Source organism: Macrotis lagotis, chromosome 1, assembly GCF_037893015.1.
Source record: "Macrotis lagotis isolate mMagLag1 chromosome 1, bilby.v1.9.chrom.fasta, whole genome shotgun sequence".
Classification (NCBI taxonomy): domain Eukaryota; kingdom Metazoa; phylum Chordata; class Mammalia; order Peramelemorphia; family Peramelidae; genus Macrotis; species Macrotis lagotis.
In genome coordinates, this window is record NC_133658.1 from 442,958,272 (window position 1) to 442,975,927 (window position 17,656).

Consider the following 17,656-nt stretch of genomic DNA (forward strand, 5'->3'; position numbering starts at 1 on the left):
TTCTACTTTGCATTTAAAGGAGTTATTTTTGTTCAGAGAGTTTTCATCTCCTTTTCCAGATGGCCAATTCTGCTTTTTAAGGCATTTTTCTCCTCATTTGCCTTTTGTCTTGCTTTTTCCATTTGGCCTAAACTGGTTTTTAACATTTTATTTTCTTCAGTTTTTTTTTCTTTCACCAAGTTGCTGACTTGGTTTTCATGATTTATCTGCATCACTCTCATTTCTCCTCCCAATTTTTCCTCTACCAACCTTAATTGCTTTTCAAAGTCTTTTTTGAGCTCATTTATTTCTCTTGGAGGTTTTGGATATAGAAGCTTCAATTTTTGTCATCATCTGAGTATGTGTTTTGATCCTCCATGGGACCAAAGTAATTTTCTATGGGCCAATTCTTCCTTTTTCTGTTGTTTGCTCATTTCCTCAGCCTATGACTGATTTACTGCACTTCCAAGGGTTTGGGGTTTTTTGGGGGGATACCTCACAGGGACCTTAATTCCTCCAAGGACTTATGAGAGGCTCTCTTGCCTGTGCTTTGGGATGTGGATGACCACAGGCCCTCCCCTCTGTCCTGGAGCTGTGAGGATGGTCCCTACTTGGTTATGGTAGTATGGGAGCCTGTTAGGGACTGTTGTATGGTATGAGTGCTATGAGTCTTCATCACCTGGTGTCCTTGAGCACCAGAGACTTATTTTACTAAGTGTTATGGGAATGGATTAGAGATTGGGAAGGATATTTAAGCACTTATATTTGGTTCAATAAATGGAGACATTGGTGTACAAAGGGAGAACTTGTCTTCCTTGTCTCCCACCCCTCCAACCTTCACCTGGGAAAGGGATAAGGAAGTCCAAAAAGGGACTTAATATATGGTACCCATACAGGGATATGAAGGCAGAGCTATCTGAGTAAAGTCCAGAATAAGGACCACAGATACAAGCAACATCCAGGCAACATCCCAAAGCAGAGGACTTTGGAAGAGCTAACAGGTTTTGATTGCTACCAAAGGGGCTGATTTTAAGGAACATTGAGGAATCAACAGGAAGTGGAGTCTCTGAGGCACTGCCGCAGGGGACAGAGTTTCTTCCTCAGCAGCAGTCTGTATCAGTGCCATGAATGAGATGTGGAGAACCTGCTTGCTGTTCTTTTAGGCCACTGCTGCCTGCCTATGCTATGTGCACTGGGCGCAACCCAGGACCCCTGGACCTACTACTGGTTGCAGAGATCTTTCATCGGTGACACAGACCCTGATGCCGATGACAAGTTTCACTTCAGAAGCCATGAGTTTCATTTTCCATCCTCCAGCTGGGTGCACCTCAACCATTGCTCCCACACCAGAGGACTGCAAATTGAACACTAGCTGCACTTCCTGTGTTGAGAGCGAAGGTGTCACATGCTATTGGACAGTTTGTTATGGTGTTGACTACTGTTCACGAAATGCAACAACTCCAAATTGTACTGTCAACAACTCAAGTAATTACAAATGCTCTATCTTATTTTCTGCCATTCTCACCTTCTGTAGAGGGAGGGGGGAGGGAAAGCTTCCTTTTGGGAACTTCGAAGCTCAAATTCCTGTCTCAGATGGATTGCAGGCTTCCCTACAAGGACAAGACCCCTCCAAAAACTTACTCTAGAAATAAAGGGACCCCCATGCCTTCTTTCTGGTTGGGGAGGAGGTGAGGTTGGACAATAGGCTATTGATTGGGAAGCTTCATGGTTAGTTAAGAGGAAAAGGGGGAAGATGATTTTTTTTTTCTGGGATTGGGAAATTTAGATTTTGTCTTTTGAATGATGCCTGTGCCCAGGGCTTATATTTCTGTTGACTGATCCTAATTGGTTATGTGTGTATATGCATATTTAAACCTCTATAGGACATTTTATATCTCTCCATTGGCCTGGAGAAATGGGAAAATGTTTCTATATTCTGAAATCTGGTACTGGCTAGGGTATCAGTCTCAACTTCATTAAATGTGATAGAGTTGTTTTCTGTGCTTATGTTAGTGTCTAAACTCTGAAATAGTTAGGTAAAGTTAAATTTTACTCCTTTTAGATTGAGTTTTGAATTTGATTGCTTTGAAAGGTTTTTTTGTTGGCAAAAAAAACTGTAATATTTGTAAGTTGGGGATAAAATGTATTTCAAGGAATTTGGGAATATTGGTTTTTACTACTGTTTAATCGACATTAGTTTATACTACTTTTGAATTTTTGTTTACAACTTCTGTGGCATTTATTATGTAATAATTTTGTTTCAAAAGAAGACAAGAAGGCGGACAGGTTAGGGACTGTTGTCTGTAGGAGTGTGTGGGACTGCTATGAACCTTCATCATCTGGTGTCCTTGAGCACCAGAACATTGTTTTACTAAGTGCCATGGGAGTGGGAGTGGATTAGAGACTGGACAGGATATTTAAGCACTTTTATTCTGGTGAATAAATGGAGACCATGACATAAAAAGGGAGAACTTGCCTTCCTTGTTTCCTGCCCCACCAATGCTTACCTGGGGAAGGATAAGGGAATCCAAAAAAGGACTCAACAGGAGCCCAAATCCGGATCTGTGTATGGGCAAACAGCAGAGTCCTCCCTAGGGGAGAGCAGAGGGACCTCTGCAGTCTCCCCTGACCTCCTTACCATCTGTGGGCTAAGAGCTCTGGAAGGTGTGGGTGGCTCTGACGATTCCCACTGCAGTTCTCACCACCTGGCTGCTCTGAGGCTGGTGCTCCGCTCTGGTGTGGCAGAGTTCTCTCACTACCCCTTTCACCTGTCCTCATGATCCCTGGCTAAGAAGTCTGGAAACTGCCCCCTCTGCCATGGACCCAGGCATCTGGCCCGGCTGTGCTGCGGCTCTTTCCAAACCCCCGTCCTGGTGAAACAGACTGTTCCTGTGGAACTTCTAAGTTCTTATATTGGGAAATTGTATCACTCCGTCTTTCTGTGAGTTCTGCCCCTCTAAATTTTGGCTAGTCATAATTTGATGGCTTTTTGAGTCTTTTGGGGAACAAATTTCTGGGAATGCCTTGTATTCATACTGCCATCTTGGCTCCACTCCCACAAAATTACTTTAAGAAAAACTTTGAATGACTAAGTATTTTTGACTATTACAAATACCCAAATTTACTACAGAGGCCTATGAAGGAAGATGCTATCTATATCTAGAGAAAGATCTAATAGAAGAATGTACAGAATGATTTTACAAACACACACAGATGTGCATAAATATTTGATAGCCATCTCTAGGGCAGGGGAGGAGGCACAGGGAAGAGAAAAAAAGGAAACAATTTCATGGTACCTTTATATTTTAAAGGAATAGCAAGTCTTATATAACATTTGTAGTTTCATGTACAATCATATTTTCTTCTATTATTTTCTATAAATTTTTTATTTATTTTAGGCAATGGGGTTAAGTAACTTGCCCAAGGTAACACAGGCAATTATTAAGTGTCTGAGGCTAGATTTGAACTCAGGTCCCCCTGACTTCAGGGCCAGTGCTCTATCCACTTGCACCACCCAGCTCCCCCCCCCAACCTTTTTCTCTTATTCTACTTTTCTGGAAATGCTTTTTTTAAACTTCAGAATAAAATAAAATAAAAAATATTTTATATGACAAAGCTGAGACCAAGAGAGTAGGGTCCAAATGACTTTCCCAAGGGGATCTTCCCCTGCATCACACTACTTCAGATGATTTGTCTTCATCATTTTTCTTTTTCTTTTTCTTCTTCTTCTCTTCTTTTTTTTTTCTTTTTCTTCTTCTCTTCTTTTTTTTTTAAGGTTTTTGCAAGGCAAAGGGGGCTAAGTGGCTTGCCCAAGGCCACACAGTTAGGTAATTATTAAGTGTCTGAGACTGGATTTGAACCCAAGTATTCCTGACTCCAGGGCTGGTGCTTTATCCACTGTGCCACCTAGCTGCCCCTTCATCATTTTTCTTATAGAAATACATGAAGAAACTTTTATTTCCTTTGTGATATTCCTGATATAGCAAATATATCCACAGAGCCACCAAGGCAGATCACAATTCATGATTTAGTGGTTAAGTCCCAGGGAGCTGACTAAGGCAATATGAAGTAAATGACTTGCTCAGGATCATATAGTATGTTTGTGTGTGTGTGTGTGTGTGTGTGTGTGTGTGTGTGTGTGTATGTGTGTGTGTGTGTGTGTGTGTGTGTATTAGGTTTGAATCCAGTTTTTTCCTGATTTCAACCTCTTATTTACCAAAGGAGAAAAAATATATTTTCCTTAGGGAGGAAGTGCAGTATATCTGAATGTGCACTAGGTGTGAAATGAGAAGACATGTTTAGGTTCTGTCATTTACTAAGCCTCTGAGAAATAAAGTGATTTGTCCAGTTTCCTCCTCTGTAAAATCAGGATAGGATTCAAATTAATTCGATAGATATTTAAATTCTACTAGAATATTACACAAACTATAAACCAAGTAAATACAAAATAATTAGGGGAGTAGGTTGGCTAACAGCTGGTAAATAGTAAGGAGGGAAGAAATCAATAAAAGTGTTATGCAGGAGGTAGAATTTGTTTTCAACTCTGAATGGTAAGAAGGAAAAGCATTCCATGCCTCCTGCAAGAATAGAATATAAGGAACAGTAAATGTTAGAGGAGTGGATGATGGTGGTGGTTACTAAATAGCTAGTACACTTGTATTAGTTGCCTCAAAGGGCTATTTAAGGGTTTGGTATTATTCAACATTACAATCACGGGAAGATTAATTTTAAAAATTCTTTTCTTATCATGGTCAAAGTACTTTTCTTGCCTTTCCCATCAAAGCATTAATCCACAACAGTAAGAACTGATTTTTTTTTGCTAAAATGATAACAGATTTTTTAAAAAGGATGAAATAAAAAATATATTAAACATTTTATAAGTTTTAAAAACAGCACATAAAAATCATAAAGTGATTATCCTACAATGATAGCTTATAGGTAATTTCCCCCCCTAAATAGATAACTTTTTTTGAGGATCAAATAAAAATATACATATGTGCTTTGTAAACCAGTAAAGCAAAGGTTAGATAACAAGTACTACAGTCCTTTTCTGTGCATTCAATCTTCAGTATAACATGAGATTCTTCCAACAGTTTCTAAAGCTGTGTCTTTCTAAAAATTGACTTATAACTGAGAACTGGAGTAAAGGAATTATAATAAGGTATAATTATGATAAATTATAATAAATTTATTAGCGATCTTATTAAAATTAACATTTGAACATGTTATGTAATCATTTTTAAAAGAGAATTAAAGATGTGGATTAGCTTTCCCATACCTTATTAACCTGCCATTTTCCACATAATATTGCACCCGAAAATGAATGATCATTGGAGGACCAAATTGGTCAATACCCTAAAATAAACAGACATACATATATTTCATTTGGATAAAAGTAGAATAAGTTTCAAGGAGAACTTCAAAATAGGAAGTTTCAAAAATTTAAATTATCAAATAATCATTTCATTATATCTTTACTATGAGTTGATGATTGCCAGTGTGAAGTTAATTATCCTTTATGAATGCTATGTACTATTAAATCCAGAACATTAAAAAGTTAGAAAAGATCATAAATTACAATTCCTAACATAGTACTTAATTTTTTAAGTTAAATTTTACTGTGATCTTTTTTATGGTAAGAGTTTAAAGCAGGGGCAAGGAACCTCAGGCCTGCCAGTGAGGCCCAACATCTCATTGTCATTAGTGTTAGTTGTATTGGTGTGGCTTTGCAGGCAGATCAGGATATTCAATAAATCTACATATTTTTAAGGATGAATGAATTGTTTGACCAAATATAATTTTCAAATGATATTATAAATATGCAAATGGACCTTGATAGAAAAAAGTTGCCCATTTCTGGTTTAAAGCTCTCAATGATATTTACATGTTATTTTTGTTAAACTTTTAGTTTAAAAAAATTCTAAAATATCTAAAATTAGTAACAGACCAGTGCTATTTAAATCATTTGGCATTTAAAATTTTAATATGATTCATTTTCAGTTTTCAATCACAACTGCAAGGAGGTTCTATTTTATTTTGTCTTCACTTTAGAACAGCTGTATTTGAAACAGTTAAATTAAAAGCAATTTGGTTGTCAGATATAACATCATTCAAGTATTTGTTATTGCCATACCTTGCTGGCTTCTTTCTTCCATTCTTTTGGACAGTATTTATAAAGTTTCTGTGATAACTCCATGTAAACATGTTCATTATCTGTAATCAAAAAATAAGGGAAAAGAAAAAATGAGCATAATTTTTTAAAATCAACAAAAGAATTGAAAATTAACTTCAGAGGATATTTTAATGTGCCATAATTTCATACTATTCTAAACTTAAAAAAATCTTAAAAGCATTATATGTTTTGTGTTTTATAAAGGAAAAGACAAGTTGCTATTTTAGAAATACTGGTATAACTTGCAAAAACTTTTGAGTTCCTCCTACTTTTCTTTTATATGAGTATAAATAAGCACATTAATAATTAAGGTGAATTTTTAAAATGCATTTATATTAATATCTTCTGTTTCTTACATCATTATATACTCCACCAATTGAATACCCCATCAACTCCCTTGTCAGAGAGCCATCCCTTATTACAAATAGTATTTTTCAAGGGAAAAAAGAATCAGTTCAATACATTGAAAAGGGCTACAATTATGTGCAATGCATAACATCTGTGGATCTCCTACTTCCATTTAAGGATGGGTTAGATGTGTCCTCTTGTGTATCCTCATTTGAGTTTACTGGATCTTTATTATATTAACATTTGATATTTTAAAATTTAGTTGTTCATTCCATTTATATTGTTGTAGTTACTACAGATTGGGGGGGCTCTCCTTCATTATGCATCAGCTCATAAGATTTTTCACTGCTCCTTTATTATACATCATTCCTTAGTATGTATAGTAATATTCCATTACACTTGTGTACCACAATTTGTTTAACAACTCCCAAATTAATGGGCAACTGCATTATTTCCAAAGATTTCATATCAGAAAAACTGCTTATATAAATATTTTAAAGTATATTGAGATTTTCTTATTAATGATTCTTCCTTCAAATATAAGCCCAGTAGTGGAATCTTTTCAGAGTATGGACATTTTCATCACTTTGTTTTCATAATTTCAAATTGCTTTCCAAAATTACCAGACCATTTCATAATGCCTCAAAATGTATTATGTGCTGATCATTCTACCACCACCATTTCAACAATGACCTGTTTTTGCAAGTTTTGTCAATTCGCAAGGTGTAAAGAATTAGTTTGATTTGTAATACTCTTGGTGATTTGGGGCACTCTTTTATGTGGTTGAAATTCTTTTGCTTGTCCTTTGATAACCTATTTATTGGAAAATGGCTATTAGTCATACACAAACACATGTTATTGTTGTTCTGTTGTTCTGCCAGCTAGGTGGTGCAGTAGATGGAGCGCTGGCTTTGGAGCCAGGAGGACAGGAGTATGAATACAGCTTCAGACATTTACTGTTTACTAGCTATGTGACTTTGGGCAAGTCACTTAACCCTGATAACCTCATATGTAGAACCATCTCCAGTTGTCCTGATTCATATCTAGTCACTAGACTCAAATGACTCTGGGGGAGAAAGTGAAGCTGGTGATTTATTAGCACAGCACCCCCTCACCCAAATCCAGTTCATGTGCTAGTCATGGCTTCACCTCCCTGATGTCATGGTCTTTTTCAAGAATGAAGGGCAGCAAGGTGGTACAGTAGATAGAGCACTGGCCCTGGAGTCAGGAGGACCTGAGTTCAAATTTGGCCTCAGACACATAATAATTACCTAGTTGTCTGACCACAGAAAAGTCACTTAACCCCACAGTCTTGCAAAAAACAAAACAAAACAAAACAAAAAAGACAAACATCATCAAATCCAAATGGAATAAGACCTGGGATAACACATTTGAAGTCTTTTGGAAAAGGTATGAAGTGGTTTGCCATGTCCTTCTTCAGTTCATTTCACAGATGATCAACTGAGTCCTCAGAGTCATGTAGCTAATAAGTGTCTAAAGTCAGATTTGAATCCATAAACATCAAGTTTTCTTGATTGCACCTCCAGTACTTTATCTACTGTGTCACCAAGCTGCTAATATCACTAATTTATGTTTTATGTATCTTAAGTACAAAATCCTTATCAGATAAATTTCATATAAAGATTTTTTCCCATTTGACCTTTTCTATTCTTATCCTGGGTATACTAATTTCATCTGTAGATAAGTTTTTCAGATTTAAGTAATCAAGGTTTTCCATCTTATCTTTTGTAATTGCTTCTGTCTCTTCATTGGTTGAGAATGCATTTCCTAGTCTGTTCTTTTGTTTCTCTTCTAATTTTTAAATTATTAATATTATTTATAACTGTTTATTTGTTAAATATTAATTTCTGTTCATATTATTCAATCATTAATATTACTTAATATTAATCACTTATTAATATTATTTATTAAATAATTTACCTTTTGTAATTGCCTCTATCTCTTGATTGGTTGAGAATGCATCTCCTAGTCTTTTTTGCCTCTCTTTTAATTTTAAATTATTAATATCAATTAATTGTTGATGTTTATTTATTATTTGTTGATATTATTTAATTATTAATTCACATTATTATTTAATTATCAATGGCATTTAATATTTAATCATTTTAATTAAAATTTATATTTAGAAATATCAATATTAAAATCATTTGATTATTACTATTTAATCATTTATCATTAATATTATTAATATTACTATCAAATAACTCTATTTAATGATCTATTAATTATTATCAAACAATCTATTATTTAATTATTAATTAAATTTAATCAGCATGCTTGTTTATTAATCATTAATATTTATTAATATTATTTGATTATTAATTGCATATTCACTTAGAACGCATTGTATAGAAGGAACAGCAAGGTGAGACAGTGGATAGAGCACTGTTCTTGGCATCAGTATTTAAATCTAACCTCAGACACTTGATATTTACTTAGCTGTGTGACTTTGAGCAAATCATTTAACCTCGACTGCCTCACATTCAGGGTCATCTCCAGTCATCCCGATTCATATTTGGGCACTAAGATGTAGATGGTTTTGGAGGAGAAAGTGAAACTGATAACTTAGCAGAGCTGCCCTTCACTAAAATCCAATTCACCTTCCTGATATTATAGTTCTCTTCGAGAATGAAGGACACAAACACTGTATAAAATGGTATATAGTATTGGGTTAAGTCTAATTTCTAATTTCCCAACAGTTCTTATCTTTTTTTTAAAGTTATTTTTTTATTTTCATTCATTTGTACATGCATATTTACAAGTTACAAAAAATTTCCCTCCCAACCTCTTCACCTCAATAGGGAACAGTCAAGTTAGCATTTTACATAAATATTTTGTTAAACAAATTTACAAATTAGTAATTTTTGGCATGAGGAATTAGGATTAACATTGTTCATCTCATAATGGTATCGATGAGTACATTGTTCTCTTGACTCTACTCCCTTTGCTCAGCATCAGATCCTGTAAATCATTCCATGCTTCTCTAGAGTCTGACAATTTATGATTTCTAATAGAATAATATTCCATAGAATTGATGTACTTGTTTAGCCATTCCCCAACTGATGAGCATCCCCTCAATTTCCAATTCTTTGCCACTACAAAAACAGCTGCTATGAATATTTTGGAACATGTAGGACTTTTCCCATTTTTAACAATTTTTTCTGGATATAGTCCTAGAATTGGGATTGTTGGGTCAAAGGGTATGAACAGTTTTATTACTCTTTGGGCATAGTTCCATATTGCTCTCCAAAAAGGTTGAATCTGTTCACAACTCCACCAGCAATGGATCAATGTCCCAATCTTCCCACATCCTCCCCAACATTGATCATCTTCCCTTTTTCTCATCTGGGCTAATCTAATCGGTGTGAGATGATACCTCATTGTTGTTTTAATTTATATTTCTCTAATCAGTAGTGATTTGGAGCATTTTTTAATATGAGTATATAGAGCTTTAATTTTTCATTTGAAAACTATGTGTTCATGTCCTTTGACCACTTATCAATTGGGAAATGACTTGTGATCTTATAAATTTAATGCAATTCTCTATCTAATTTAGAAATGAAGGGGGCGGAGCCAAGATGGTAGCATGAAGGCTGCATTTCCCAGAAATTCCTTCCCCCACAAAACTCCAAAAGCCAATAATTATGACACTAGCCAAAATTTGGAAGTGAGAAGTCACAGAAAGACTGAATGATACATTTTCCCAGTCCAAGATAACTTAGAAGTTCCAAAGGAAAGGTGTGTTTCACTAGGATGGGGGTTGGAAAAAAGCCAAGGCCACAGTGCAGTGCAACCCAGGCCAGCCCAGTCCAGGGATCACTGGCAACAGCTTGAAGGGGCTGTGAGAGAACTCTGCTACACCAGAATGAGTATGAAGTGAGGAGGACTGGCCACAGAACCTGCAACAAAAATCTGGAGAAACCAGCCTGCACCTCCAGAGCACAGCCCAAAGATGGTAAGGGTAACAAGTCAGATATAACATATTTTCTTTTTTACTTCTTCCAAGGGGCTGGGATTAGTTGGCCTGTCTGGAACATGGGGCTGGGTGGTTGCTGGGTCTCAGGGTTGGTATGTGGGCTCAGGGCCTCTTGACCTCAGGGCTAGTGATCAGTCCATTGTGCTGCTCAGCTACTCTACAGCACATTTTAGAAGAGGGACAGAGTGAAAGGTGAGAGAAAATGTAATATATGGTAGTAGAGAGGAACGAATGGGGGAATTACAATAAGCAATAGCAACAGTGCAAAAATATGGGAGTAACTTTTATGATGGCCTTATGTATGTGATGGAACACTATTGTTCTATTAGAAGCCAGGAAGGAGGGGAATTCAGGGAAGCCCGGAAAGATCTGCATGGACTGACACTGAGTGAAATGAGCAGAACCAGAAGAACATTTTGCACTCTAGCAGCAACATGGGGGGTGATGACCAATCTTGATGAACTTACTCATTCCATTAGTGCAACAATCAGACACAGTACTTTATTTTTCTTAAAGATATGATTTCTCTCTCATCACATTCAACTTGGACCAATGTATACCATGGAAACAATATAAAGACTAACAGAATGCCTTCTGTGGGGGGGTGGGGAGAGGGAAGCAAGATGGGGGGGGGAATTGTAAAGAATTCAAAATAAAAAAAATAAAATAAATGAGGCCTTTATCAGAACTCCTAGTTGTGAAGTTTGTTCAGCTTTCTGCTTTTCTAGTAATTTTGGTAGCATTGATTTTATTAGTGCAAAACCTTTTTAAATTAGTAAAGTCAAAATCATACATTTTGCAGTTTATTATGTGCTCTAATTCTTGTTTGATCATAAATTTATCCCTTTTCCATAGATCAGCTAGAAAGAATATTTTTGGTCTATTATTTTATCTATGGTATTGCTCTTTACGTCTAAATCCTGTACCCATTTTGACCTTATTTTCAAAAAGGGTATGAGATAAGGATCTATGTCTAGTTTTTGCCATACTATTTTCCAGTTTTTGCAAAATTTTTGCAAAAATAGTGAGTTCTTATCCCACAGGCTGATGTTTTTGGGTTTGTCAAATAGTAGATTGCTGTAGTCATTTACTGCAGTTTCTTTTGAACCTAACCTAATCCAGTGATACATTACTTTATTTCTTAACCATTAACAGGCAGTTTTGATGACTGCTGCTTTACAGAATAGTCTTAGATCTGATACAGCTAGGCCATTTTCATTTATGTTTTTTTTCATCAGTTCCCTTGCTTGTAGCTCCAGATGAATTTTGTTACTATTTTTTCTAGCTCAGTAGTTATTTGGTAGTTTGATTGGCATGGCTAGAATTACCATTTTTATTATATTAGCTTGACGTAACCGTGAGCATTTGACGTTTTTCCAATTATTTAGATCTGACTTTATTTGGGTGAGGAGAGCTTTATAATTCCATATAGTTTCTGGGTTTATCTTGAGAGGTAGTTCCCCAAGTATTTAACGTTGTCCAGTTATTTTATTTTATTTTTTAGGGGTTTTTTGGTTTTTTTTTTTTTTGCAAGGCAAACCGGGTTAAATGGCTTGCCCAAGGCCACACAGCTAGGTAATTATTAAGTGTCTGAGACTGGATTTGAACCCAGGTACTCCTGACTCCAGGGTCGGTGCTTTATCCACTACACCACCTAGCTGCCCCATCCACAGTTATTTTAAATGGAATTTCTCTTGCTATCTCTTGTTCTTGGGCTTTGTTGTTCATATATAGAAATGCTGATGATTTATGTGGCTTTATTTTATATTCTGCTACTTTGCTGAATTTGTTAAATGTTTCAAGGAGATTTTAAGATGATCTTCTCGGGTTCTCTAGGTATACCATCATTATCATCTGCAAAGAGGGAAAGTTTTGCTTCCACATTGCCAATTCTGATTCCTTCAAGTACTTTTTTTTCTCTTATTGCTATTACTAGCATTTCCAATACTATATTAAAAAGTAATGGTGCTAATGGACATCCATGTTGCACCCCTGAATTTATTAGAAATACTGAGTTTATTCCTACTGAACGTAATATCCGGTGATGTTAGATAGATACTATTTATTATTTTTAGAAAAACTCCATTTATTTCTAAACTTTCTAGTGTTTATAAGAGGAATGGATGTTGGATCTTATCAAAGACTTTTTCAGCCTCTATTGAGCTAATCATGTGATTTCTCTTGATTTTACTATTGATATGTTTAATTATGTTGAGTGTTTTCCTAATGTTGAACCATCATTGCCTACCTGGTATAAATCCAACCTGATCATGGTATATTAACCTGGTAATAACTTGCTGTAGTCTCATTACTAAAATTTTATTTAAGATTTTTGCCTCAATATTCATTAGGGAGATTGTTCTATAGTTTTCTTTGTCTGTTTTGGTTCTTCCTGGTTTAGGTATCAGTACCATGCTGGTGTCATAAAAGGAGTTTGGCAGAATTCCTTCTTCCTCATATTTTTAAAATACTTTATGTAGAATAGGAATTAATTGTTCCTTAAATGCTGGGTAGAATTCACTTGTATATCCATCTGGATTTGAAGACTTTTCTTAGGGAGTTTATTGATGGTTTCTTCAATTTCTTTTTCTGAAATGAGGTTATTTAAATAAATTATTTTCCCTTCTATTCATCTGGGCAGTTTGTATTTTTGTAAATATTTATCCATTTCACTCAAGTTGTCCAATTTATTGGCATATAGTTCAGCAAAGTAGTTCTGAATTATCTCTTTAATTTCCTCCTCATTGGTGGTTAGTTCTCCCTTTTCATTTTTGATACTGGCAATTTGGTAATCTATTTATTCATCTCTCTCTCTCTCTCTCTCTCTCTCTCTCTCTCTCTCTCTCTCTCTCTGTGTCTGTCTGTCTGTCTCTCTCTCTCTCTTTCTGTTTTTGTAAGTAATGGGGTTAAGTGACTTGCCCAAAGTCACACAGCTAGGTAATTATTAAGTGTTTGAGTGCAAATTTGAACTCAGGTCCCCCTGACTCCAGGGCCAATGCTCTATCCACTGTGACACCTCACTGGCCCCACTTCTTTCCTTTTTTTTAAAAATCAGATTGAACAGCTTCGTCTATTTTATTGGCTTTCTCATAAAACCAACTCAGTTTTATTTATGAGAACAATGTTTCCTTGCTTTCCATTTTATTACACTCTCCCTTGATTTTTAGAATTTCTAATTTGGTATTTAACTGGGGTTGTTTAATTTGTTCTTTTTCTAGTTTTTTTAGTTGTATACCCAATTCATTGATTTCCTCTTTCTCTATTTTATTCATATAAGCATTAGAGATATAAAGTCCTCCTCAAAACTGCCTTGGCTGCATCCCATAAATTTTGGTACGATGTCTCATTATTATCATTTTCTTGGATATAATTATTGATTATTTCTATGATTTACTGTTTGATCTACCCATTATTTATGATAGTTATTTAGTTTCCAATTAGTTCTTGGTTTCTTTTCCTGATGTTTTATTACATATAATTTTATTGCAACATCATCTGAGAAATATAGATTTATTATTTCTGTCTTTCTGCTTTTGATTTTAAGGTTTTTGTGCCCTAGCACATGGTCAATTTTGATGTGCCCATAGTACTGCTGAGAAAAAGGTACATTCTTTTCTATCTCCATTAAGTTTTCTTTAGAGGTCTCATATATAAGTTTTCTAAGATTTCATTCACCTTCTTAACTTCCTTCTTCTTCATTTTGTTGTTAGATTTATCTAGTTCTTACACCCACAGGGCAACAAAAATGTGCATACCCTTTGATCTAGCAATACCACTACTGGGCCTATACCCTGAAGAGATGATGAAAAAAGGGTAAAAACATCACTTGTACAAAAATATTCATAGCAGCCCTGTTTGCGGTGGCAAAGAATTGGAAATCAAGTAAATGTCCTTCAATTGGGGAATGGCTTAGCAAACTGTGGTATATGTATGTCATGAAACACTATTGTTCTATTATACCTTCAATATTAGAAAAACAATCAGCATAGCTAACCATATCAATAACAAAACTAACAGAAATCATATGATTATCCTTTTGACAAAATATAGCACCCACTCCAATTAAAAACACTAGAGAGCAAAGGAATAAATGGAATTTTCCTTGGAATGATGATTAGGGATAAAACAAGGATGTCCATTATCAACATTATTGTTCAGTATTATTAGAAATGCTATTAGCAATAAAATAAGAAAAAGACATTTGAAGGAGTTAGAATAGGCAATGTGGAAAAAAACCTTCACTCTTTGCGGATGATAGGATACTATGTATACTTAGAAAATACTAGTAAATCAACTAAAAACTATTTGAAATAACAAACAACTTAAAGTAGCAAAATAAAAAATAAACTCATATAAATTACAGCATTTCTACATGTTACCAACAGAGTCTAGTAGGAAGAGATAGAAAGAGAAATTCCTATTTAAATTAACTGTACATGTTGTAAACCACTTGGTAAATCTACCTGCCAAGACAAATGCAGAAACTATATAAACACAATTGCAAAACACTTTCCACACAAATAAAGTCAGATCTAAACAATTTGAAAAATATCAATGACAATTCTATGTAAATTAAATTACTTGCTTAGTGCCATATCAGAGTGCCAAAAAAATTTTTTTACAAAGCTAGAAAGGATAGTAACAAAATTCATCAAGAAGAAAAAAAGATCAAGAATATTAAAGGAATTAAGGAAAAATGGAAAAGAAGGTAGCCAAGTCACACCAGATCTAAAACTGTATTAGGAAGGAGCAGTCATCAAAAGGATCAGGTATTGTCTAAGAATTAGAGTGGCTGATCAGAGATTAGTTGCAAAAAAAACAATAGTTTATGATATAGTAATCTACTGTTTCTTAAACTTAAATTCTTAAACACAATAGTGAACAGTGCTAGGAAACGTGGAAAATATTATGACAGAAACTAGACCAACAACTCCCATCCTATACCAGATAAAGTAGAAATGGATACATGATTTAGACATACCATAAACCAATTCAAGGAAGAAGGAATAGGGCAGATAGGTGTGGCTCTGGAATCAGGAGGACCTGGATTCAAATCAGTGCTCAGACACTTAAAATAATAATTACCTAGCTGTATGATCTTAGGCAAGTCACTTAACCCTGTTGCCTTGCTCCCCCACCAAAAGGAATAATTTATTTGTCAAATCTATGAAGAAAGAAGGAGTTTATGAGCAAACAAGAGAAAAAGAACATTATAAAGCTTTAAATTAAATAGGATTTACACAAGTAAAACCAACGTAACCAAGATTAAAGGGAATGCAGAAAGCGAGGAAACAATTTGTACAGCTGTACTTTCTGATAAAGGATTCATAAGATATAAAGAGAACCAAGACAAATTAATAAGAATACAAATCATTCCCAAACTGATAAATGGTCAAATGATAAGAATATGTGAGATGAAGAAATTAGAGCGATCTAGAGTCATATGAAAAAAAAATACTCTAAATCATTATTGATTAGGGAAATGCAAATTAAAACAGCTCTGAAGTACCATTTCACACCTATTAGACTGGCTAAAATAACAAAAAAAGGAAAATGATCAATGCTAGATCAAATACAAGAAAACTGAGAAAATAATGAAATATTACTGGAGTTGTAAACACAAGCATTATGAAGAGCAATTTGGAACTGCATACAAAAGACAATCAAGCTGCACAAAACTCTTTGATCCAGCAATATCACTAAGTCTGCATTCCAAAGAGATCATAAAAAAAGAGAAAAGACCCACATGTTCAAAATTATTTATAGCAACTCTTTTTGTAATGCAAAAAGAATTGAAAAATGAGGGAATGTCCATCAATTGGAAAATGGCTGAACAAAATATGATATATGAATATGATGGAGTACTATTGTTCTATAAGAAATCATGATCTGTCCGTGAGTAGGCAAACTTCAGAAAAGTCTGCATGAAATGATGTTCAGTGAAGTGAACAGAAACAAGAGAACTTGTACACAATACAGCAACACTGTATGATGATCAATTTTGATGGACTTCTCTGCTCTCAGCAGACAATTCAAGGGCAATTCTAGGAGATAAATATTGGAAAATGCCATTCACATCCAGGAAAAAAAAATAGAGAGACTGAATGCAACCAAAGCATACCATTTTCATGTTTTAAAACTTGTTTCATGATTTTCCCCCCTTTTTCTCATTTTTTTCCACCTCCTTTAGTTCTGTTACTTCTTTTGTGATATGACTAATATGGAAATAAGTTAAACATAATTATACATGTGTAACCTATATCAGATTACATGCTGTCATGGGGAGGGGTGAAGGATCAGAAGGAGATAAGAATATGCAACTCATAAACTTACAAAAAGATGAATGTTGCAAAACTATCTTTGAAAAAAATAAAACTGAACATTTTTAAAAAAGTGGTTCTCTGGACTTCCGGCCAAGATGGCGGAGAGAAGACAGGCACAGTTCTAAAGTCTCCTGATCTCTTCCCCATCTATCATGTGAAACAAACATCTTAAAAGAAATCCGACCCACAAAACCCAGGAAGAAAAGGCAGGAGAAAGAACATCTACCTCAAGATTTGTCTCCCGCAGCAGCTTTGGCCAAATTCCGGGAGGGTGAGTCTGGGCTCAGAGGGAGGATCAGCCCCGGATCAGCCAGATTAACAGTTGAATTGGAACCAGGAGTCTGAGGGCTGGAGAGCAGGACCTGCTAGATCAGCAGTGGGGCTGGACAAAAGGGGCTTGGGTCTGCGGGGAAGCAGAGGCGCTGGTGTTGGTGCTGTCCCTCTAGAGCTCGGGGACCAGGCTGGGGAAGAGTTCTGGTGCAGAAGAGCTGCAGACACCATCCCTAGGCTCCTCAGGTCTGAGAAACTCTGAGGGCACGAATCCATTGCACAGAGGCCTCTTCCCAAACAAAGGCAAACTACTTCTGCCTCAGGCCCAGGTGTGTGAGCAGAAGAACCAGCCCAGCTGAGGAATGACCTCAGGCCAGGGTAAAGCCCACCATTGATTGAAGGCAAAAGAATTCAATAGTTCCAACTCCTCCCTTCACACAAAGGGAGAAGGCCTCTCAACCAAGGTCACAGACACTCCAGAGAGGGCAAAAAGCCCCTCCTATTGGCAGCCAGAGAACTGAACTCAGTTAGTAAAGCCTTTAGCGATCCCAAACCCAGGTGAACCAG

The 17,656-nt window shown here is 35.6% G+C and overlaps 1 protein-coding gene across 1 annotated transcript in view; it reads right to left on the reverse strand.

The window, feature by feature from the left end:
• FRMD6 (FERM domain containing 6) overlaps window positions 1-17,656 on the reverse strand; it is a 234,199-nt gene that overhangs the window by 79,755 nt on the left and 136,788 nt on the right. The window contains exons 4-5 of the mRNA XM_074213353.1: window positions 6,113-6,192; window positions 5,258-5,334 (exon numbers count right to left, since the gene is read on the reverse strand). Of these exons, the coding sequence (XP_074069454.1) occupies window positions 5,258-5,334; window positions 6,113-6,192 (157 nt within the window). The remainder of the gene's footprint in view (window positions 1-5,257; window positions 5,335-6,112; window positions 6,193-17,656) is intronic.